The following is a 25,031-nucleotide window of genomic DNA, read 5'->3' on the forward strand; positions in this document are numbered from 1 at the left end:
CATTAAATCAATAATAGCAATGGACCATTTAGAGCTTCCCCATTTATGTTCATTCTTCAAATGGGCCTTAATGAGATTCGCATTTAACTAGCAAAATCGATAATCTTTTCTGATAACAGTGACATTATTAACTAATGAATTAAATGAAGGTTATTGAGCTAGTATTTGTTGTTAGAATGACAGAGAAGCTTGTATCAAACTATAGTTTTCATTTATCTCTTTTTTAAAATCAAGACTTGGCCAAGTTTGTGATCGGACATTACACTACATTGAAGGGATGGATTATTATGGTTTTCAAGTCCTTCCAACTGTTGAGGTTATTTACAATGCTCTCAGGGCTGTGCAAATGCAGATGTCACTCCTAGATGGTATGTGTTCATTAAATATATTTAGATTATAGTATTCTAATTGTCATATGCTAAATACTGAAATTTAAATCTTATTTGTTGTCAAAGTTCTATAATATATACTCGCTTATAAGTCAATCTGACTGCAGGCTGCGCTGACCCAGATCTATTTTTATTTATTATTTATTATCTGCTGTGGGTAAGGTACCTAGTAGCTGACCTTCCCCAAACAGTGACTGTTCTGTAAATAATATTGTTTACCTTTTTCTGACCAAAGGATAAATATTAGGATTATTATCTTAAGTTGAGTCAAGGGCATTTGTATTTTTCACATTGCTAGTCTTGGTCTACGTGTTGAATGTCACATGCTTTGCTATGGTTTTGGTAAGAGTCCTTCTAATTATAACTAGATTCTTCTAGAACAATGAACTTTTGTCCCTCGTTCAGGTTTTTTTTTAATGTCTTCATTTTTTTCAAAATCTTCTTTACTGGATTATTAGTCTTTAATGTGATAAGATCTGAGCAGAATCAAGTTGTTATTGTTGTGCGGTATTTTGATTTGGGTGAAACTATTCAAAATATTCTTCTCTTGAAATACAATCTGTTCACAAATAATATTCTTGGATTAAAAGACTTTGATATATAGTCAAATTCAAAAAGGATTATATTCATAGATTGTATTATTGTGATCCAACAAAAGACTTTTGACACATCACCACGACACAGGCCATTTCAGGAACATCAACACCTTCACCATTGGAATTTTAGAACACCATTGAAGTTTATTCAGAACTTTATTCATTAGGACCTGTGTTACCAATTCTAGGATTATTTGGAATGTAATTCACAATACTGTAAATTATTTATACAATTTTATTTTTTGTATTCTAGGGAAATACATTATTTGTTGATTTTTACAAAACTTGATGGCTTTTGCTCTTGTCTGTTACTTTAAGATCTTAGATTCATAACACCAGCTCATTTGTGATATTAGATCAGGATCTTGTTGTTTACAGTTGTATGCGACATATAATCGAGTGTTAACGGTATAATAAAATCGTTCCTAATGTAATATAAAATTTGCAGTGATTTAGCATTTTTCAACTTTTTCCTAATCAAATGAACAGACTAGCATCCACCTGTTAAATCATTTTCAGAACGCAACTTAAATATGATCATGTTTCTCAATATAATTATATTTTAGCAGGCCTGATCTTTCAAATGTAAATAATTTTTCTAGCAGTCACGTTACATGGTCAATATTTATTGCAGAATAAGTTTGTTATTTACAACAGGTAATCTAATCTGCCTTCTCATTTCTTTCATTCCACAGTACTTGGTGATGTAGTTTGTAGTGATACGAGCCAGACTCTTACAAATGTCATCCAACAACTGAAGGCAAATGGTGTCCTTTATAAGATAGAAGAAGTAAGTGCTATTATAATCAATTAATCTCACAATATTGTGACAGCAATGGAACCTTAGTGCTGTTAAAGATTTGTAGGCTGAGCTTGTATGCATAACGATAATAAATATCTTCAGCTTGAGTTTGTACTTATGATTTGTGTTTACTCAAATAATACTTATAAATCTGTTACGATTTTAAGATATATTTATTTATTTTGTCACATGTTTGTTGTCTGAATATCAAGTTATTATATTCATATAAAATTGGAGATTATTACAAAATTGTAAAAATAAAGTACGCTTATCAAAAAAGATCAAGAGTATAGAATTCATATTTAAAACATTTTAATTACTTCCTACAGTATTAAAACTTCCATTGACTGACACTGCATTGCTGTTCACTGAATACTATTTTGTCTCTATATGTAGTTTACATATCTTTTATGTCTAACATTCACACAAACGTCATATTCTTTTTACAGCTCATGGATATTTATACTGGTAGCATGTCCAGTTCCAATTTCACATGCACAAGTATGGTACAGTATTCCAGTGAAATAAGTACATTGTTTTCAAAAAGTCTGACACAGTGGATGAATCAATCAGAGGACATAGGACAGTGCGTGATTAAAACATACATGGCTTCAGGAGAGTTTGTACAGAATATACAGAGGTTAGATGCAGATACAATCAGCTGTTTCAAAATATTAAAACTAATTTGTAACCAAATATATGTTACATAAAGAGTGCTATTAGCTTCCTGCCTGCATGAGAGGTGCATCCATGCATCATATAATTGCAAATGAGCATAAAGGGTACTGTTAACTTCCTGCCTGCATGAGAGGTGCATCCATGCATTGTATAATTGCAAATGTGCATTAAGGGTACTATTAGCTTCCTGCCTGCATGAGAGGTGCATCCATTCATTATATAATTGCAAATGTGCATGGAGGGTACTATCAGCTTCCTGCCTGCATGAGAGGTGCATCCATGCATCATATAATTGCAAATGTGCATAAAGGGTACTATTAGCTTCCTGCCTGCAAGAGAGGTGCATCCATGCATTGTATAAGTGCAAATGTACATAAAGGGTGTTATTAGCTTCCTGCCTGCACTAGAGGTGCATCCATGCATCATATAATTGCAAATGAGCATAAAGGGTACTGTTAGCTTCCTACCTGCATGAGAGGTGCATCCATGCATTGTATAATTGCAAATGTGCATAAAGGGTACTATCAGCTTCCTGCCTGCAAGAGAGGTGCATCCATGCATCGTATAATTGCAAATGTGCATAAAGGGTACTGTTAGCTTCCTACCTGCATGAGAGGTGCATCCATGAATTGTATAATTGCAAATGTGCATAAAGGGTACTGTCAGCTTCCTGCCTGCACTAGAGGTGCATCCATGCATCGTATAATTGCAAATGTGCATAAAGGGTACTGTTAGCTCCCTGCCTGCATGACAGGTGCATCCATGCATCATATAATTGCAAATGTGCATGAATTACTATCTTAAGATTTCAAAATTTTGCAAATTTTTAAGTAATTATTCTCTAGAATTCCAGATATAATTTTTGTTTAGATCGGACTTCATCAGACCAAATAATATGAAATTAAGTTGTTAATAACATGCCGAAAATCAAGAGTTCTATAATATAAAAGGTCTAACTGTATATAGGTGTGTTAGATCCTTCTTTTAGATAATATATCTCTCGCACCATTTGCCAAATAATGTATATGTGAATCTATATTACAGGTTATTTAGTGTTGGTGGAGAGTTACTACAGATCATAAATGATCCTGATTTTGTCCAGATCAGCAAAATTATAGATGGTAACGATTGGCTTGTGTCAATAATGAAATATGTCATTAAAGCTTTCCTGCAGCAGCAGAAAGGTAGGTCAAAGAATTTTACTTGACCATTGCCCCTATTTAGACTAGGTGCATATTGAGCAGTTTGTATTTTTATCAGTGGCAAATGATATTGATTTATGCTTCTGGTGCTGCCCTACATGACTTCCAATATATAAATAATTGAGGTCAATCAAACAAAAGTATGTAACAATTTCTTTTGACATAAAATGTGAATTTTAATTATTCTTCTACTTTGAGCTTCCTTTTAGTAAATTTCACCTTTTTTGCTGAACTATAGCATTCTATTTCTACTGTACAGGTGTTATACTTTTTGTGTCCACTCACAGTTACATACTGTAATAACTGCTTCAGTATTTCATGTATGATGATTGAAACAGAATTCTTGTGTACTAGTAGACATCATGCTAATACTAATTATGAGGCTGAATATCCGACAGACATGTATCGTTATAGTAGTGATAATATTGCCAGTTGTATTTGAGATAAATTTATTTAAAACACTGAATTACAGAAAAGTTATTTCATAACTGGTGAAGACCATACATATTTTAGATTTTGTTTCTATATATGAAGAAAATGTAAACTCAACACCTGATATACAAAACTACTTTTCCTTCATGAATGGGACACTGGGACAAAAACTTAATTGGCTTAAGATACAAAACAGAGATTGCCAGTATTCAGAGCATTTTTTTTTTCAAACGCTAAAAATCACCTCTGTACGCTTCAAATATATGAAAGTATACTCGAAGGAAATCTGTTGTCCTTTATATAACCATAACAGTGTTAGAAGCATTTAAATTTTCAAATCGTGAATGATGATAGATTGGATTAGATCAACATGTTTTTCATTTATATTTATGTTCCAGTCACTGAGGAAATAATGGAAAGTATAAAGAAAAACATAACATCCATTGAAGGTTTCTTTCAACAAACGCTGCAGTTGACAACAGATGCACTGTATTCTATGATGAATGCGACGTTTGGTGTTGATCTGGTATGCAAGTGTTTTGACATGATTGATCAAGTAAAGGAAAATTGCATTCAAACAACCTTCTTAATTCTTTTTGTCATGTCGTTTTACACACAGAGTATTTCATTAAAATTTGAAGCTGATTTAGTTAAAATATTTACAAAACAAGATATGTCTTATTTTTCTTTCAATGAAAAGTCCAAAACTGTCTCAGCTCTGCAAGTAATACATCAGCAACTATGTTACTAATATTTACTGCTACCAAGATTTCCAATATTATATTCCAATACCACCTTTAGCCCATTTGTCTGTAATTTTATCTCATCATTACTTACAGATGGAGAATCATGATACATAGAATTACCAATTTCTTAACCATTTGCAAGAAGGGTATAGTTTTGAGGCATCTCCTTTGAGTTCCCTAAGAGGTGTTCAAAAGTCTAAATATACAAACATTGCAATTACAGTGACATTTTTAATATACATGATCAAACTTCATATGTGTAATCATAGCTTAGAGAGACATAATTCATGTGATGTCTTAGAACCTCTACCTAAGTGTCATGGTCTTAGAAGTAGTCAGTATTCTTTCTCCAACTGTTTCTACTTAATGAGTGTAATATTTCTTTATTTCTTTACACTAAACTTAGATTTCTTTTATTATGCATTTTTAAGAAAAACCTACGATTTGCGTAATTTTATTTCTCCATTATGTGTGTATGCAATTAATGGAAATATTATTGCATCAGTAAAGAGAAGATCTGATACTACAGCAATTTCAGGACATTGACCTTTTACAAATTTAGCTTGTACAAGTAATGTTTCAAATTGTATATTTTGACCAATTAATGGCTGTTTGAAAAATCGAAAATACTTTTATTTTCGTGAACACATTTTTTGAGAGGATAGATACCGTGAAAAATGCTAGGAAGGTGATACAGTAGAAACATCTCAGAGCTGTCACATGTGTTAGATTTTAGAGCATATCAGCTTTAAATAAAATCTTTAATGATTGTGAGTTCACTTGAATGTATTTATGGTCTTTAATTGGTTCACTTCTACATTCAAGCTTGAATTTGTGGCCATGGAAAGCTTGCAGAATAGTTAGGTAACATATGTTGGACTCAAATTTTGATTGCCACTTAATTTTGGTTGCAAGCAATACTCACTAATGTCTGATTTCCCCATCATTTTCAGACAGGAGTATGATTATGCTGAGAGTTAGACTTGCAACTTAAACAATTGTATTATTATATTTAACCAAGCTTTAAATGTGTATCCATTTGTGGTAGAGTGTAAAAGACAAATGATACTGTATGGACGACAGAATGCTGAAGATCTAACAATCCGTTTAAGTTCAGTCACTAATAAATTTCAGGACTCATGCAGAAGATTTATTTAAAAGTGTTAAACCCTGAAATCTACTTTCTGTTGCTATGAGATAGTTTCTATGCATTTTAGGATGTCTTCTTATTGAATAAATAAATGTATATTATAAAAGTCTTGATACAGTTTATGATCTGTTCGTCCTGAGAGAGAGAGAGAGAGGAAAAGGAAGGAAAGAAAACAAGAGCAAAAACAAGAAAATTTGAATAGTTCTAAATAATGAAATACATGTTCTAAAAGCATACATAAGGGCAGAGATAACTGATTTTAAAAAAGTTAAAGTAGTTATAAAATTGATATGATGGTAAATGAGGTATATATTGCATAGTTCATAATGACATTTTTGAATGATATCAATGGGAGAAAAATGATATCTCAATACCCCTTTTGTCGCCATAGTGGCAATGTGTAATGCAAATAAAAATCTCTTCATTTTCGTTTGAAAGCAGTCATTAATCTCAGAAAATACAATATTTGAAGCAATATTTATAGAAGATAAATTATTTAAAATTTTGTGACTTTTTTTAATTTGATGCAGTATTGAAATTTTTAATCACATTGGCACAGAATCAACAAAAATGTATGCAAATCCAAGGCTTTGACTTGAAAATATATTATAAAAAGAAACTGAACGTTTGTTAGTGTATATCATGAACTATTTCACCTGTGAAGTGGAAATGTTTTGTCTTCCATTTCACTCTGGAAATAATTCCTTATATTTCCTTTCAAAAGAACATAGATATTCTCTTAATAAAAGTTTTATAAAAGGTTTACATGACTATCTTCCTTCTTTTCTTTACATCATCTAGAAAACTCTGCAAGAGAATATCACCGCTGAGGCAATAGCAGCAGTATTGTGCAACCCAGAAAATTTGAAAAAAGTTGTGAGTCTTCCTGATTTCATCAATGTTAGTTATGATGAACTATCCTCACAGTTATGTGGACAAGATATTAAAACCACCAGCCAGATTGCAGCAAAATTAGCTGAACTTGCTAGATTTGCTCAAAAGGTAGGTAACTTGCTGGACTAGCTGTGTATGTTGGTAGTTTGTTAGAAATGAAAATAAAAATGAATCCAAATGAACTTTAAATAGCATTACAGTGATGTTACATCCAATCTCATGCCACATATTTACATCTTATAGTATAGATAGATATTTGGTATAATGTAGAGGTTTAAATTCAATCAGACTTTGTTCCCGTTCATCCAAGAAATTAAAAAAAATCTGATGTCATTTGTATGATCTGAATATTTTCTTGAACATAAGATGCATCAGAGTTCATAATATTTAATATATGCTTACTTGAAACTGCTTACTTTTTAGTTTAGTTTATTAGTATTCTCCCCATTGCTATCTACATCCTTCCATAATATCATTATAACACGATGGTTCTAGTCTATAATTATCGATCGCTCTATGTACACACTATGTTATTATAAGAATATCTACGTGTGTCAGAATGTGATTTATTCATAACAGTGTTATATACCATGCCACATCATAGTGGGAATGATCAATCTTTGTTAAATAATAATGATTTAAGGAAATAAAGACTTAGTTCTAATTTTCAAGTTTTATTCTTTCATCCCGGTATTGTTATACATTGATATGATTTTTATCATGGTCCATAGTGGTACCACATTATACTCAGGATAACGTTATAGCAAAGTGCATTATAATGAGGGAGAGCTGTATTTACACTTTTTCTATGAATGATCATCATCTGCATGTCTTGAGTTATTGATTAATTTAATTATTATCAACTTTACAGAGTATATGTAGAGTTGGCATGATGACAGTCAACTGTACAAATGTATTGCAATTATTTTTGCAGCTGCAATATCTACAAAGTTTTGAATCCAGTTGGTGGAATGATGTCATGAATGACTTCTCCATCTTCATAAAAGATATCCAAGGATTGTCAGACCTCATTGGACTTCTGAACCAAATCAAGTCAATTGATTTTAATAATATTGGAAATAGTCGAACACTACTTTCTACCATTCAGAGGCTTTTAGTGGATAGTGGACCTGACGATCTCATTGACAGGTAGTTACAGCATATATATATATATATATATATATATATATATATATATATATATATATATATATATATATATATATATATATATATATATAGAGTTGTAGACAGTAATTTTTTGATACTGTAAGATGAAAGACTTTTCAGATCATGTCATGAACATATTCAAGGCTGCATATCTTGAGTTGAGATGCAAAGAACAGCTCCATTCGCAAATATCTTTCAGCTGATGCCACTAAAACACTTGTGTGTTCATTAGTACTTTCAAGACTGGACTATTGTAACTCAATTCTGTCTGGTTCATCTCAATATCTGCTCCAGAAACTTCAAAAAGTTCAAAACACAGCTGCTCGGATCATACTTAGAGCACCACGATCAGAGCACGCCTCCCCGCTGCTCTGTACCCTACACTGGCTATCCATTCAATCCAGAATCAAACACAAAATTTGTTCTCTGTGCTACATTTCACTGTCAGACTCTAGTCCAACATACCTATCTGACCTCACCCATGTGTACACACCAGCAAGATACTTACGCTCCTCTTCTGACAATCATATACTCACTATTCCCACTATGAAAACAAAGTCATATGGACAGCGTTCTTTTGCATACCAGGGCCCAGCAACATGGAATGAATTGCCCACTGAACTTAGACACAAAATCACAGTGATCCCATTCAAGAGTGCTCTCAAAACTCACTTATTTTGACTGCAAGAACAAACTTAAAGACCTAATAACGTTTCCTACCTTAAATATTCTCAGCATGTTTTTTTATATATATGTTTTCCAATTTCATGGTGTTTGTTTTTGTAATCATATCATTATATATGTTTTTTATCTTGTATGTGTTGTCTAATGTTGTAAAGCGCTTAGAGCTTCTAAAGATTAGGCACTATACAAAGTCCTCATTATTATTATTATTATATTTAAAGATGAAAAGATAACTGAAACAATGCAAAAAGTATATTGCACTTGTCAATATAATTCATTACTGTTTTGTTAAGTTGGTTTTAGATCTGCTTTTATTGACATAAAATAGATGTTTCATACATGTAATACATACATACATATATATACATATATATATAGTTGTAGACAGTAATTTTTTGATACTGTAAGATGAAAGACTTTTCAGATCATGTCATTTGATCAGACACATTATACACTGTAATGTTTCTTTCTTTATAGATTTTGATTGCAATATACTTTTTCAGGTTACAGTGGTCTTTAAGAAAATGCTTCAGCCCCTCTAATCTAGACTCATCCTTTTTTATTTTACATATATAGATGTAGTATTTGGCTAGATGAAAAGAAAACTAAGAAAAGGTTGCTCATATTTTCCATCTGAACTTGTATCTCCAAATTTTACAATCTTTGCACTTGGCACAATATCTTTGTTCACTTTATTATGAATCCATTGTGACACATCATTCCATGATATGTTTATTACATTACATTCTTAAAACAGCATTACTGTTCTTAAAGTTATTTTGATTTTTTTAAATCATGAGCATACAATCTCCAATTTCTTTAGCATGTTCTACATTACTGGCATGAAATGTTTTCATTGTCATCAATCATTTTAAGCTGTATAATATCTGTTTAACATATTAGGTACAATTTGAACCTCCAAGAGAAATTTAAACATGATGATATTTACAGTCGGTACTTATATTCACTTTGCTTTTATCTGTTGTGATGAAAGAAATTCATCTTTCTTATATTATTTATCGTGATAAATATTTTGTTTCTCTATTTCAAATGCATCTCTAATTTGTCTATTTTTATTTCTGTTTCAAGCTTTAATTCATTACTGAAACGTTTTGGGCAACTTAGTCAAGATAATGACACAACAAACATATTTGCTGATGTCCAGATGCTGACAAAAGGACTCCTGGGACTCAAGACCATCCGATCATTCATAATCAGCAACAGTGAGTTGCTTAGCATTTTATTCATTGAAATTTACTCTAATAATAAATCAAAGACTTTTTTGCTGTCAATTACACTGCGTATACCTGTAGACCCAAAGGTTCTAGCATCAAGCCAGGAACATGTACCTGTAAGTACAATGGTTGTACCATCAAGCCAAGATTATGTACTTGCAGGCACATGGGTAGTATAATTAAGCCAATAATGTATACCTGTAGGAACAAGTGTTGATTAAGATTATTGAAACTAAAGATATCACTATATTCTGCTTGTATTTGAACATCGTTTTGTTTATTTCAAACTAAACTGAGTTTTAACACTGCATGCAATAATACATGTGATTACAAATATTTCAGTTGAAATAGCCGACCTAATAAAGGACCAAGATGAATTCAAGGAATTCTTGATGAAAGACTTGGGCCTGAGTAAAACAGTAGTAGATGCTGTGATAGATGGTGCCTTGAGTTTTGAAATGGTGAGTGATACCAGGTCTCCTTTCTCCCAAAATATCCAACAAAACATATTACATGTAATTAGAATATTTATCATACTTTTATTTTAAGAATATTATTTAAATGTATGTTAGCCATTAGGAAACTACAATTTGAAGAAGAAATTAATTAAATATTTTAAAACAAGTTCCCATAGTTGTTTCTTTCATTTGTTTTCAACTTACCAAAGTACACAGCAATGATACAGCAAAAGCAAGGATTCCCCCAGGCCACTTGATAGGATGATTCGTGCAAAATTTGTACGAATTCACATCATTGGAATGCAATGATGCATGAGAACTTCAGCAAATTAGTTTAATGGCATGCATATTATAGTCTACTCTGCGTGATGGTACACAAACTATATTTTCATTATGATAAATTGAACCAAAACAATCTAAAATTAATTCACAAGTAAAGATTTTTTGTTTGTTACCATTACTCTTCAGTTCCAAAGTCTGTAGATGTACATTAATGCAAAAGGATACTTGGAAATCCAGTTAATTATTTATAACCAAAACAGGTGTGTCCTAGAGAGGCTCAGCACTTGATCCTCATTCCTTTCATATGCACATGTGTGAACTTGGTCCATTTGCAGAAAGTGAAATCAACCATGGAGGGATGTAACATTACTGATTATTTTCATTGTCAAATTAGTGGTGGCAGGAATGTAGAAAACTGACATCAAGTTATTAGTGGCAGCATTGTGGAAAGGGAAGAAGAGAATTAATATAGTAGTGGAGTTTCTCACAAAATGGAGGGCAATATTTCAATAACAATGTCAGATGCTGAGTTAAGTGTACCTCCAAAAAAGGAAACCAAAATTTACAGCAAAGTTTCAGAAGTTTTGATCACAAATAGTTACAGAACAACTCCATGACAGATAGGTATGTTCTGTGATATTTGCAGACATTATGGGAAAAGTAACCCTTTTCCATTGGATATCAGTTGTTTGATTTTAGGACGTCAAGGCTTACATGACACACTGATTGACATGATCATATGAAGACATTAAAGACCAATGTACTCAAGTGTGACTTCAAAGCCACTGCCTCCAATGTTTTAAAGAAAGAAGAGTGTAAAATCTAGTACATCTATGTCTGCGATGATGACAGCATATATTATACTGCCTTCGAAAATGATTCTGTTTCGAAGGACCCTTTTTCTCCATTTAAATTTTGGCAAGCAAACGCTTGTAATATACTTTCATCTCTCAAAGTTGGTAACATTGCCAATGTAGAGTCAAGAAATGTCTGGAGAATAATTTGTACAAGTGTGCACTGAGGTAATACAGACTCACATAGACAAAAACTTGAAGAAAGAGAATTTGTGACAATAATTATTGATGAAAATACAGATATCTGAAGAAACAACTTGTTGTCTATTGCAAAAGTTGCTAGTGTCATTTTAGATGCAAAAACATTGTTTCTTGGTAACTTTGAAGGAAGTTAGCACAACAGGAGAGGTCTCTTTTGAAATTATTATTCCACTTTCTTAAAGATAGAGGCATTTCTATTAAGAAGGTGATTGCTTTTGGGAGAAATGATTTCCCAGCTTATTAAAACTGGCTAAGCTTGTTCTGTATATTCCCCTTCAGACAGCGGATTGTGAAATTGGTTGTCAGCACATCGTTACAACTCACTGAAAGAGAGAGAGGTGAGAGAAAGAAGCAAACCATCAAGTTATATAAAACTTTACAAATAATTTAATTACCAAAGTTATAAATGAAAATGTGAGACGAATTTATAGTGTTACGAAGGGAATCCAAAATAATCCTGATAATGTTCTATGAAAGTCCAAAATAATGAACACTTTTGTGTAAATTTTAAAACTGGAAATATACTGGACCATCAAGAATGATGACATTATCAAAAATGACAGAGAACTTCTTTGAATAATTTGCAATAGTTCCAGAATAATATTATAGTCCAAAAATTGAACACTTTTTATTTCCACTGAATAATCCAAACAAATATTTCTCCTCTCAAATAATATCTAAGCACAACATAAAACAAGTCTGCATACTTGACATTACAACAGGAACACAAGAAGTAAAAATGGCTCCAAAGTAGGAATAAACCTGTTCTCTCCTTATACACCTTCTATGACTATATTTCACTAGACAGATGTCACTACTCAATTTATTGTAAAACGACCTATTCAGGTGACCTAGCCCAGCCAATAGGAAATTACTTAATTCTTTTAGAACCGTCCAAACCCCACCAATGAGAAATCAACCCAAAGTCATCAACAAGTCTTATTAAGATTATTAATAGTAATTGTCAACACATACATAAGCATCTATTTATAGATCCTATGTAATGTTACACTTTTTTATGTATCTAAATCAGACCTAGTCATGTAGGCAAAATCTAACTAAAGAAAATGGGAAATTACTACAATTTATAGCCATGAATAAAAGATACAAACATTATCAAAACCATGAACCAGGAGTTACCAAAGCTATAGATATCCATAACAACATAACACTATTCACACATGGCTTAGGAACAGAGTAAGCTCAGAAACAATAATTACTCTGATGCTAATACAACTAGAAGGGGTGTCTTTTGAAGAGCTTGACTTTGATAGAGTTAACGAGTAAAAAAGAGGGCCAGATACTTAAGTGTTAGAGAAATATTGAACTATGTTCTTCCCCCCAGTTTTTTCTGCTTCCCATCCTGTTTTATCATTGGCAGTGAGTTTATAGGGAAGTTCAAACATTTAGAAACAGCATTTTATGTTATACAATTTCTTTTACAGCTATTAAATTCATCACGTACTGATGTGTCCGAGAAAGTCTGCAATTCAACCGAACTAGAGAAGCTAATTTCTCTTAACAGCTCAGGGGTTAGTGTTCGTGATATAAGTGAGGCATTCTGTAGTTTGGATAGAGAAACCATAGTAAATTTGACAGAGGCTATCATTGTACGGCTGAATATAGGCGACCTTATTGAAGAGGTATGTATATCTTATTTTTTTTCTTCAAATTGTCTATGTAGTGTCGGTGCTTAAGAAAATCTTAAACAATTGATTCAGTCTTATTTTGCATAGGCTGCCATCTCTTATTTATCACATCTGATGGGAAATCTTGCACAGTGGTGGGTGAATGTCATGTTTCTGTTGCATTGACAGTTGCATGACTACATTTCCTAGGACCACTATTTGATGGGGAAACCTATATATCTGAACTCATTCACTTGGCCCCTCATGCTAGAAATTATCTAAAAAAATTACCAGATGTATGTTTTCAATGTGACCTAAATGCATACTAATACTTTCCAGCTGCATGACAGGTCAATGTGACTTAAATACCTAGTAATATATTCCAGTTGCATGAAAGGTCAATGTGACCTAAATACCTAGTAATACATTCCAGCTGCATGACAGGTCAATGTGACCTAAGTACCTAGTAATACTTTCCAGCTGCATGACAGGTCAGTGTGACCTAAATACCTAGTAATACTTTCCAGCTGCATGACAGGTCAATGTGACCTAAATACCTAGTAATACTTTCCAGCTGCATGACAGGTCAGTGTGACCTAAATACCTAGTAATACTTTCCAGCTGCATGACAGGTCAGTGTGACCTAAATACCTAGTAATACTTTCCAGCAGCATGGCAGGGCACCTCATACGCAAACTGGAGCTAAGAATGTTGTCAATACAAGCTTAAATAGTGACATCCTCATTCTGAGAACAAGCATTTTTAAAACCAACTGTTTCTATTGAATTTTCACTTAAATTGGTAGTGCATTGTCAAAGCAAACAACTATTTCCCAAACAAACTTGTATTTTTAACAATCCACATCCACACATATAATGCCAACAATATTGTTTTCCTGTGGCCATAACCGCATTCCCACCCCTTTAACCTATCTGCAAATAGCACATTTACCTCCATGCCACCCCATCCAGAGGTTTCCGGAAGGACAGACATTGGCAGTATCAAATCCATTCTCAATCAAAACGGAAACAAACACAGAGTTAACATTGTGACTGACATTCTGTTACAAATTATGTCTTATGACTTTCCTATTCATTTCAAGTAAAGGCATATTAATAAATTTCAAAGCAAACCTGGAAATCATTATAGCCAGGTTATCATTAAATCTGGACATCTGATCAGAGGTTTATTTAAATAGTCTTTCATATTGTTCAGACTTTGTCACTGCATGTGTCTTTCATTTTGGAATAAATATATTATGTTTATGACACTAATTCTAAATACATAAAACTAAATTTTTAAACATTATATCAATAATAATGCTTTTTAATTCCTTTTCAGATGATCACCAAAGGTTTCACATCATTTTTTAAGAATGCTGGAGTTACACCCAACGATTCCAGAGATGCAGTTTTAAAAATCACAGCTGCCCAAGATGATTTCAAGGCCATGTTGAATATTCTCAACAATCAAACTTCTATTAATGCAAGTTTCATAGCTACCTTGGCAGAGGCACAAACAGGTTAGTATCTGATAATGTCTGCAATATCATAAAATGTGGCAATAGTTTTTGTTTTATGGTCATGATAGTTTATCGTGGAATTAATGCAAAGTGAAGGTCAAAAGATTCCTTGACCTTTAAATATGTATGTCATTGAGCTGTGTTGGCAAAAATATCAAATTTATAATTCTACTTTTCAAAAGAATTACAGAATTATGCAAACATTATTTATAAATATTAAAAATATATAAGCCAATGCAACTAGTTATGATAATTAGGCAGATAAAACTAAATCTAATTTAAAACTATCTTAACAATCGAATTTCAATCCATTTGCATACAGCGTTTAATGTTAAAAGACACAGTATCCTTTAAAGTGCATATAAGGATATAAAAATTTAAACAATCTGAGTAAATGGTAAGTCATGCAAGAGATTTAACACGTAAGAACAATAGTCTGTAAGACAAACTCATTTCATCTGAAACATGGCTGTCTAGCATAGCACTAAGAGAATCGAATGTAAAGCTCATACTGTTAAATTGAAAATCATGGAATGTAAAGCTCGTACTATTAAATTGAAAATCATTGAATGAAAAGCTCGTACTATTAAATTGAAAATCATGGAATGTAAAGCTCATACTATTATAATTGAAAATCATCGAATGTAAAGCTCTTACAATTAAATTGAAAATCATCGAATGTAAAGCTCATACAATTAAATTGAAAATCATCGAATGTAAAGCTCTTACAATTAAATTGAAAATCATCAAATGTAAAGCTCATACAATTAAATTGAAAATCATGGAATGTAAAGCTCATACTATTATAATTGAAAATCATGGAATGTAAAGCTCTTACAATTAAATTGAAAATCATTGAATGAAAAGCTCTTACAATTAAATTGAAAATCATTGAATGAAAAGCTCATGCTATTAAATTGAAAATCATTGAATGTAAAGCTCTTACAATTAAATTGAAAATCATCGAATGTAAAGCTCATACTATTAAATTGAAAATCATGGAATGTAAAGCTCTTACAATTAAATTGAAAATCATGGAATGTAAAGTTCATACTATTAAATTGAAAATCATTGAATGTAAAGTTCATGCTATTAAATTGAAAATAATGAAATGTAAAGCTCATACAATTAAATTGAAAATCATGGAATGTAAAGCTCATACTATTAAATTGAAAATCATTGAATGTAAAGCTCTTACAATTAAATTGAAAATAATGAAATGTAAAGCTCATACAATTAAATTGAAACTCATGGAATGTAAAGTTCATGCTATTAAATTGAAAATAATGAAATGTAAAGCTCATACAATTAAATTGAAAATCATGGAATGTAAAGCTCATACTATTAAATTGAAAATCATGGAATGTAAAGTTCATGCTATTAAATTGAAAATAATGAAATGTAAAGCTCATACAATTAAATTGAAAATCATGGAATGTAAAGCTCATACTATTAAATTGAAAATCATTGAATGTAAAGCTCTTACAATTAAATTGAAAATAATGAAATGTAAAGCTCATACAATTAAATTGAAAATCATGGAATGTAAAGCTCTTACAATTAAATTGAAAATCATTGAATGTAAAGCTCTTACAATTAAATTGAAAATCATGGAATGTAAAGCTGATACAATTAAATTGAAAATCATTGAATGTAAAGCTCTTACAATTAAATTGAAAATCATGGAATGTAAAGCTGATACAATTAAATTGAAAATCATTGAATGTAAAGCTCTTACAATTAAATTGAAAATCATGGAATGTAAAGCTGATACAATTAAATTGAAAATCATGGAATGTAAAGCTCATACTATTAAATTGAAAATCATTGAATGTAAAGCTCTTACAATTAAATTGAAAATCATTGAATGTAAAGCTCTTACAATTAAATTGAAAATAATGAAATGTAAAGCTCATACAATTAAATTGAAAATCATGGAATGTAAAGCTCATACTATTAAATTGAAAATCATTGAATGTAAAGCTCTTACAATTAAATTGAAAATCATTGAATGTAAAGCTCTTACAATTAAATTGAAAATAATGAAATGTAAAGCTCATACAATTAAATTGAAAATCATGGAATGTAAAGCTCATACTATTAAATTGAAAATCATTGAATGTAAAGCTCTTACAATTAAATTGAAAATAATGAAATGTAAAGCTCATACAATTAAATTGAAAATCATGGAATGTAAAGCTCTTACAATTAAATTGAAAATCATTGAATGTAAAGCTCTTACAATTAAATTGAAAATCATGGAATGTAAAGCTCATACTATTCAATTGAAAATCATGGAATGTAAAGCTCATACTATTCAATTGAAAATCATGGAATGTAAAGCTCATACTATTATAACTGAAAATCATGGAATGTAAAGCTCATACTGTTAAATTGAAAATCATGGAATGTAAAGCTCATACTATTATAATTGAAAATCATGGAATGTAAAGCTCATACTATTATAATTGAAAATCATGGAATGTAAAGCTCATACTATTATAATTGAAAATCATGGAATGTAAAGCTCATACTATTATAATTGAAAATCATGGAATGTAAAGCTCATACTATTATAATTGAAAATCATGGAATGTAAAGCTCATACTGTTAAATTGAAAATCATGGAATGTAAAGCTCATACTGTTAAATTGAAAATCGTCGAATGTAAAACTCATTACAATTAAATTGAAAATTTTCTAATGTAAAATAGTCATACATTTTTGTTTCCAACATTTTGTGTATAGGAGGGGAAGCATTATCAGTATCATCTTTATTGTGTGGGAGTGGAGATTCAGCAGTAAATGATGCCTTTAATTTGAATACGGCTGTCATGAATGATGCCTCTACCCTGACAGACAGTCAGGTGGATGAAATGATGACTCTACCAGGTAAAAAAAATATATATAAAATGATTGTGCCATCATTATATATATATATATATATATATATATATATATATATATATATATATATATATATATATATATATATATATATCTATATCTATATATATATATATATATATATATATATATATATATATATATATATATATATATATATATATAAAGCATTTCCTAGAACTTCACTGATAAACATTCACATTGTCAGGCAAACACACTTGATTAATGACTTGTGAAAGTATATATTAGGTTACTGACTTGCAAAAATAATGAAAATGTATTTAGTTCATAATCAATTTATAACTTTTGCCCATTTTGTGTCCTGTTCAAATCTAAAGAGAGAGCAAAGCTGGCAACATAAACTCTTTAAGATGGAAAACTCCTGTGGCTTCCAATTGAAATATGGAAAAATAATAATAATAATAATTAATAATAATGCTTTATTTATAGAGGGTGATTCATTAGTCAAGGACTATTCTCCCTCGAGGCCCTCTAAGGAGAGTATAACAATGCACATTATATGAAGATAGCAATAATTACTGTTTATTTTAACATGTTTAGTATTAAATTACTAAATTCCATTATCTATTAGAAGCAGATACATGCTCATATATCTTTTCTTAAATACCCTAATATTTTCAGCTGATATTACATGTAGTGGAAGCTTGTTCCACATAACTCACATAACTGGACCAGAGTATTGGAAGCTCTTTTTAAATTATTCTGTTCTTGGTTTTGGTGGTAGAAGGTTTCTATGTGATATTGATCTCAACTGGTATTGTGCTGAAAAAGGCCTGAATAAGTCCTGAAGATACTCTAATGCAGTTCCATGTAGACATTTATATAAAAGAACTGCCTTGTGAAAATCTGTCCTGTCATATATTGTGAACCATTTGAGTTCTGTAAATAATGCTAACATATCACATGCTCATGTTATGCTACCATGCTTTTTAAAATGTCTGCATGTTAGTGTTTGAAAAAGCATTTGTGAAAGCTTCCTAATTATATTTTCATGTAAGTATTTTAAATTCTTTAAAATATTTATTATTTAAGAATTCAATGCAGAAGGTTCTGATTAAGGAATAATTGATACATTACACTAATGAATGGATACATTTAATTGCAGGAGAGTTTTGCAGAAATCTCTACAAAGATATAATGAAAGCAGAAGGAGGTCCAATCATATGGGGGTACCTAAAACCGATAATAAGAGGAAAAATTCTGTACACGCCTAACACACCCATAACCAGGAAAATTGTGCAAAAGGTTTGAGTTATATATAGCATTTAGCTATAAGACCCCATGCTTTTGCTTGTAACATTCGTTAATTGTTGTTTTGATTAGATAATTTTCTTTATATTCCATCCTTATAATGTGTCATCAATATGAAATATCTTATGAAATGAATAAAATTCTTTCAACAAACATTAATGAATATAATTTCATGTAAATACTGGAATAATTGTCAACATTAATCTTTGCTATATTATTTCTTTTAGTCTGTTGACTATCTGTGACTATAATCACTGCTCATGAAATTTATACTTTGTAGATCAATGACACATTTGAGATGCTGGAGAGCGTGTACACAACTGCTAAGCAATGGGCAGCTGGAAGTGAAAGTCTTCAAAATTTATATGGGTCAAAGAAGGCTAAAGATCAGTTACAGGTAAGATAAATTAGTTTCTTATTTCTATACAAAATGTTGCTCTTTTATATGATCAAGTTTCTGTAATGGAGAAACTAGTCAAGACTGGCCACCTCTTGGGATAATATTGTCATCTTCAGTACCAAGAAATACATTGGGCTATATATAGAATTATGAGAATTATGTTGTTATAGTATTACAGTTTTTATTAGGTTATCATACTTTTACTAATTAAAGATTGACATAATGAACTGTCACATCATCCCAATACCTAATCACTTTCATACTTTTGGCCAGTCAGTCACAGTGAATAGCTCATTCTTTGCCTTCATATAATTTCCTCAACTGTAACATCCCTCATCTTCAGTTTCATTCTGACTCATATATTATAAATTATTCAGTAACTGAATAACTTCATTTTTCATATTTGTCTTGCAGAAATTATTCAGTGATCGGTTCATTCAATCCCTTATGGTGAAAATTACTGGGGTACCAGCGGAAGAGTTACAAAACTCACTGTATGCCTTCAACAGTACAGATCCTTTACTAATCAAAAGTTTATCTAATGCTGCTAGACTTACTGAGAACTACACATCATGTTTGGAAATGAACAGATTTGTCCCTGTTGCAAGCGAAGATGAAATGAACAAGGAAGGAGTGAAACTCAGCAACAAAAATGAATTTTTGGCTGGTACTGTAATAGCTTCATAGAATACACTATATGTCACATATAGCTCACATGTTGTGCTCTTGAAACACCATGCTGAATATTACAAGTAGAATTCTTACCATTTCATCCAATAATTTTCATTTTGACTTAGATACTTTTATTGTCACCTGAAAACGTATGTGTCTTGCATCTCTGTCAGTGGAGTATTCAAAGGATGAACATATCTCCTGAAACATATTGTTGTGCAAAAAAGTCTTACAAATTATATTTTAACAAAAACTAGCTACTGTAATATTAGTATTAAGACAGAAAGCTTCAATATAAATTTATACTTTAATGTTGTATACAATGTTATGTACTAAGCCTTTAAATAATTTAAACAATGGTTTATGAAATAAGTTGATTTAATCGCTGATTGATTAAATCATTAAACCTCTCCTTTGAGATAAATTGTAAAATAATAACAGATTGTTGATTGCAGGTAATGCATTTTGTCTATTTGCTGCTAAATATTGACATGTATTTGACGTCCTGAAAACAACTTCATGCGATACAAGCACTGTCGTCATGGTTAAATTTAGTATCTACGATTCAAATCATTCAAAGAGAGTTCAAATTCATCTATGTGATTTTCAGTCAAACTCCATATTGTACACAAGTAACATTGTATCCTTTTCACAGGGTTGGTATTTATCAATGTTGAAGATATGTCAACGGGAAGGAGAAAGAGACAGCTTACAACTGATGTGCCAAAACATATGCAGTATAAACTTCGTATGGACATCGATAATGTTCCGCATACAGAAAGATTGAAAGAATGGTAAGATATTAAAAAAACATGATGACTTAGAGACTGAGAAGTTTTATTTGCTTTTCTCTTTTTGTAGAATTTGATTTACACTGTTGAAACGTTTTATACAAGCCATTGCTATCAGCTTCCTGTGTTCAATATTATACAACGTAATGTTGTTTGAAAATACTTATTCTTATATGCTTAAAATAATCCAAATATCACTTCTCTTATATTACCATCAATCAGATTATTATATTCTAAAGCATTTTTGTGATTTACAAATAAGGATGATACTATCTCGCTGATAAAAAGGATTAATCACACTATATATATATATATATATATATATATATATATATATATATATATATATATATATATATATGGTGTGTGTGTGTTTCTAGCTTGGTCAATAATTGTTCTTTTTCATTCATACCAATTTTATAATGCAGTGCTTTAGTATTCTATATCTAGGTTTTGGAGACCCATACCTGAGGATAATTTTCAAGAAGATCTACGTTACCTTCGTGGGTTTGTACAACTTCAAGACATGATTGAAAGGGCAATCATCAGCCTACATACCGGACAAGATGTTACCAGCCCAGGCCTAGCATTAAAACAGTTTCCATTCCCATGTCATAAACGTGATGAGTAAGTTCCAACCTTTTCATCGCCCTCATTTCGAGTATATTTATATCCAGAATAAAAGTCATCAATACAAATATAGAAACCATGCTTAAGCAATACTGACTGCTCCAAAAGGTCAAATAATGATTGTATACTATCAATGCACAGCTAAGCTTATGTTTTGAAGAAACCTTTTAAATCATGTCACCAATGATAAATCTGATTTTACACTAGTAGTATTACTTTCTTTATACCAAATTGAAGGACAAAAACATGTAACAGGTGTAACGAATGAACACTTTTCTTGAGCCTATTTAGCGATGTTCTTTCTTGCTGACCACATGTAGAGAACCAGGCTAAATGTTTAAAGCCAGTTTCTGACAGCATAATAATAAAATGAGTATGATCACACATTATACTTTGTTTTGTATATCGAATGCTTTCAATTTAAAATGACAATTCAACTACTTTATCCTTTCACTTTATTTATTCTTCATTATTTTATAAAATGCCTTTTTTGATTAGCTTTCTCTTGATAATGAGTGTTTTACCTCCTACACACTTCCATGCTAAGACATTTTATCCTATCAGAAAAATTAATTCATTCAGTTCTTTCTTTACCCAGAGTTATAATTTGTTAAGAAACTGCAGGTAGAATATGCAATTAATATTTTACTTCGCTCATTAGTAAGTATTTGATAGCTGTGTGCAGCATTTATGCCAGAGTTCATGCCCACACAAATTAGAGATCAGAAACTGGTGGCTCCTCTGTAATTTTGTGTTTTGTAATGTCTATTAATTTTCTTTTCGCACGATGATATCTGAAAGTACCAAATTGAACAATGAAAGTATTTGTCTGCATTAAAATATTTTATAATTGTTGCTGGCGTATAAGAGGATAACTCAAATGCTCAGGTTATTTAATGCTTCAAACTGGAATGGCTAAATTCAAATATTCCTTGAAAATAGTACATATGCAACCTAATTTTCCCTGTTTGTTCAAGGTTAATTTATCTGCGTACTAATCCACAAAATCCATATTTAGCCTATGCTGAACATGTTATGATCTTGACAGTTATGTCCGGTTGTAATCATCAAAGAGAAGAACTTGACAGATGTGTGAAGCCCAAAATTCTATAAAACATTGCTACGCCCATTTCCTGCAAACATCGGCTATTATAGACAAGATATAATATTAATCTTAGTGTTACATGTACTTTAGCTGCCATCAGGAGACAGGTATCGACTGTAAAGATAATCTAATTACTTACCTTACAATAGGAATAATTATTGGTTCTGGACACATTTAATATAAAAAGTGGCAGCTTATGAGGGATACATTTTACACTGTTGTTCTAATATGCTGGCCACTGGTCATGTTAGAGAGAGGGGTGGCCATTCCTGAGGGGTATGTTTGAACACAAACTCATCAGTGCCTAGGGAATCTGGCCATAAGAAGTGGGTGGCCACTGGTCAGAGGGGTCGTTCAAGAGGGGGACCACTGTATCCACAAAGAATGCAACCAAGGTATAGTTTGCAGTAAAGAAAGATCAAAAAATTATGTACCCAATGCTGACATGAAAATCAATCCCAAAATGATTTTGTGACATGTAGAATTAACTTTATAATTGTTGATATATTCTTACGTTGTGTATTTTACAGTTATATTAGTGTGCTGAGTTCATATCTACTGCCTATTATAATGACCATCGCATGGATTGCTGGAGTTTCCATAGCTGCCAGAAATTTAGTTTTCGATCGAGAAGATGGACAGGAAGAGGTATTGTGGTCTCATTTTAAAATTGAACAATTTTCATTACATTTTCTAACTTGAATGTTTTACATTGCACCCACAACAAGTTTAGCAGAACATTTTCATGTATTTTTTCTGTCCTATCTGAACATTATTACATTTGTATATGCATGTATTCTCCAATCCATGATCTGAGCTAAATTGTATGCATGCTTAAACACAAGCTATATGACCCAGACAATATTTGGCAGTTATCATTATATGTACATGCAGATAATTTCATTATATTTTCATGTAATCAAAAGTATATTATTTTACTTTTATCAGTCCTTTGAACTTTCTCAGTTTAGACTTCTCGTTGAAAACCTGTTTTAGGACGATCACCAATAAACACCTTGATGCAGACAAATTAAATTTGGTTGACAAGTTTGTATGCATATGTGGATCATAGCATAGAATTGCTTCATTTGAATGAATTTTACCAAAATGATCACATTTTTTGATCATTATGCATTTGCACCTTGTTGATTTTGTGGGGCATATGCATATTTCCATCACAGATCTATTATTATATCTGGCCATAATCACATTTAAGATATGCTTGTATATAAAAATATTAGCTTTTCTCCAATGAAAATTGTAACTAATGAGTTTTGGAATGGTATTTGGAATACTACAAGACGTAGTAGTGTTGTTAAGGCAGAAGGAAAACCACTGGAATACGACAAGACGTAGCTCTGTTGTTAAGGAAGAAGGAAAACCATTGGAATACGACAAGACGTAACTGTGTTGTTAAGGAAGAAGGAAAACCATTGGAATATGACAAGATGTAACTGTGTTGTTAAGGAAGAAGGAAAAATGTTGCATGAGAGTAGAAGTGAACTATTTTACATATTTTTTAAGATATTCATCAAAGTATGCATGCATGGTTTATGTTGGAAATTCATCTAAATATGCATGCATGGTTTATGTTGGAAATTCATCTAAGTATGCATGCATGGTTTATGTTGGAAATTCATCTAAGTATGCATGCATGGTTTATGTTGGAAATTCATCTAAGTATGCATGCATGGTTTATGTTGGAAATTCATCAAAGTATGCATGCATGGTTTATGTTGGAAATTCATCAAAGTATGCATGCATGGTTTATATTGGAAATTCATCAAAGTATGCATGCATGGTTTATATTGGAAATTCATCAAAGTATGCGTGCATGGTTTATGTTTGAAATTCATCTAAGTATGCATGCATGGTTTATGTTGGAAATTCATCAAAGTATGCATGTATGGTTTAGGTTGGAAATTCATCAAAGTATGCATGTATGGTTTATGTTGGAAATTCATCAAAGTATGCATGTATGGTTTATGTTGGAAATTCATCTAAGTATGCATGCATGGTTTATATTGGAAATTCATCAAAGTATGCATGCATGGTTTATGTTGGAAATTCATCAAAGTATGCATGTATGGTTTATGTTGGAAATTCATCTAAGTATGTATGCATGGTTTATGTTGGAAATTCATCAAAGTATGCATGTATGGTTTATGTTGGAAATTCATCAAAGTATGCATGTATGGTTTATGTTGGAAATTCATCAAAGTATGCATGCATGGTTTATATTGGAAATTCATCAAAGTATGCATGCATGGTTTATGTTGGAAATTCATCTAAGTATGCATGCATGGTTTATGTTGGAAATTCATCAAAGTAT

General features: G+C 31.3%; 1 protein-coding gene across 2 annotated transcripts in view; it reads left to right on the top strand.

Annotated features, from left to right (window-relative positions):
• The window catches only part of LOC149802520 (uncharacterized), a 176,557-nt gene that overhangs the window by 107,750 nt on the left and 43,776 nt on the right, over nucleotides 1-25,031 (top strand). For both annotated transcript variants that reach the window (XM_089951759.1, XM_089951760.1), the window contains exons 50-67: nucleotides 235-368; nucleotides 1,681-1,775; nucleotides 2,237-2,427; nucleotides 3,510-3,649; nucleotides 4,498-4,625; nucleotides 6,797-6,997; nucleotides 7,824-8,038; nucleotides 9,833-9,966; nucleotides 10,321-10,439; nucleotides 13,219-13,416; nucleotides 14,743-14,923; nucleotides 17,671-17,814; nucleotides 18,956-19,095; nucleotides 19,382-19,498; nucleotides 19,916-20,168; nucleotides 20,829-20,967; nucleotides 21,415-21,591; nucleotides 23,230-23,347. In XM_089951759.1, coding sequence (XP_089807885.1) covers nucleotides 235-368; nucleotides 1,681-1,775; nucleotides 2,237-2,427; nucleotides 3,510-3,649; nucleotides 4,498-4,625; nucleotides 6,797-6,997; nucleotides 7,824-8,038; nucleotides 9,833-9,966; nucleotides 10,321-10,439; nucleotides 13,219-13,416; nucleotides 14,743-14,923; nucleotides 17,671-17,814; nucleotides 18,956-19,095; nucleotides 19,382-19,498; nucleotides 19,916-20,168; nucleotides 20,829-20,967; nucleotides 21,415-21,591; nucleotides 23,230-23,347 — 2,824 coding nt within the window. The remainder of the gene's footprint in view (nucleotides 1-234; nucleotides 369-1,680; nucleotides 1,776-2,236; nucleotides 2,428-3,509; nucleotides 3,650-4,497; nucleotides 4,626-6,796; nucleotides 6,998-7,823; nucleotides 8,039-9,832; nucleotides 9,967-10,320; nucleotides 10,440-13,218; nucleotides 13,417-14,742; nucleotides 14,924-17,670; nucleotides 17,815-18,955; nucleotides 19,096-19,381; nucleotides 19,499-19,915; nucleotides 20,169-20,828; nucleotides 20,968-21,414; nucleotides 21,592-23,229; nucleotides 23,348-25,031) is intronic.

This window comes from Sinohyriopsis cumingii, chromosome 3, assembly GCF_028554795.1.
Source record: "Sinohyriopsis cumingii isolate HCF-2022 chromosome 3, ASM2855479v2, whole genome shotgun sequence".
Classification (NCBI taxonomy): Eukaryota; Metazoa; Mollusca; class Bivalvia; order Unionida; family Unionidae; genus Sinohyriopsis; species Sinohyriopsis cumingii.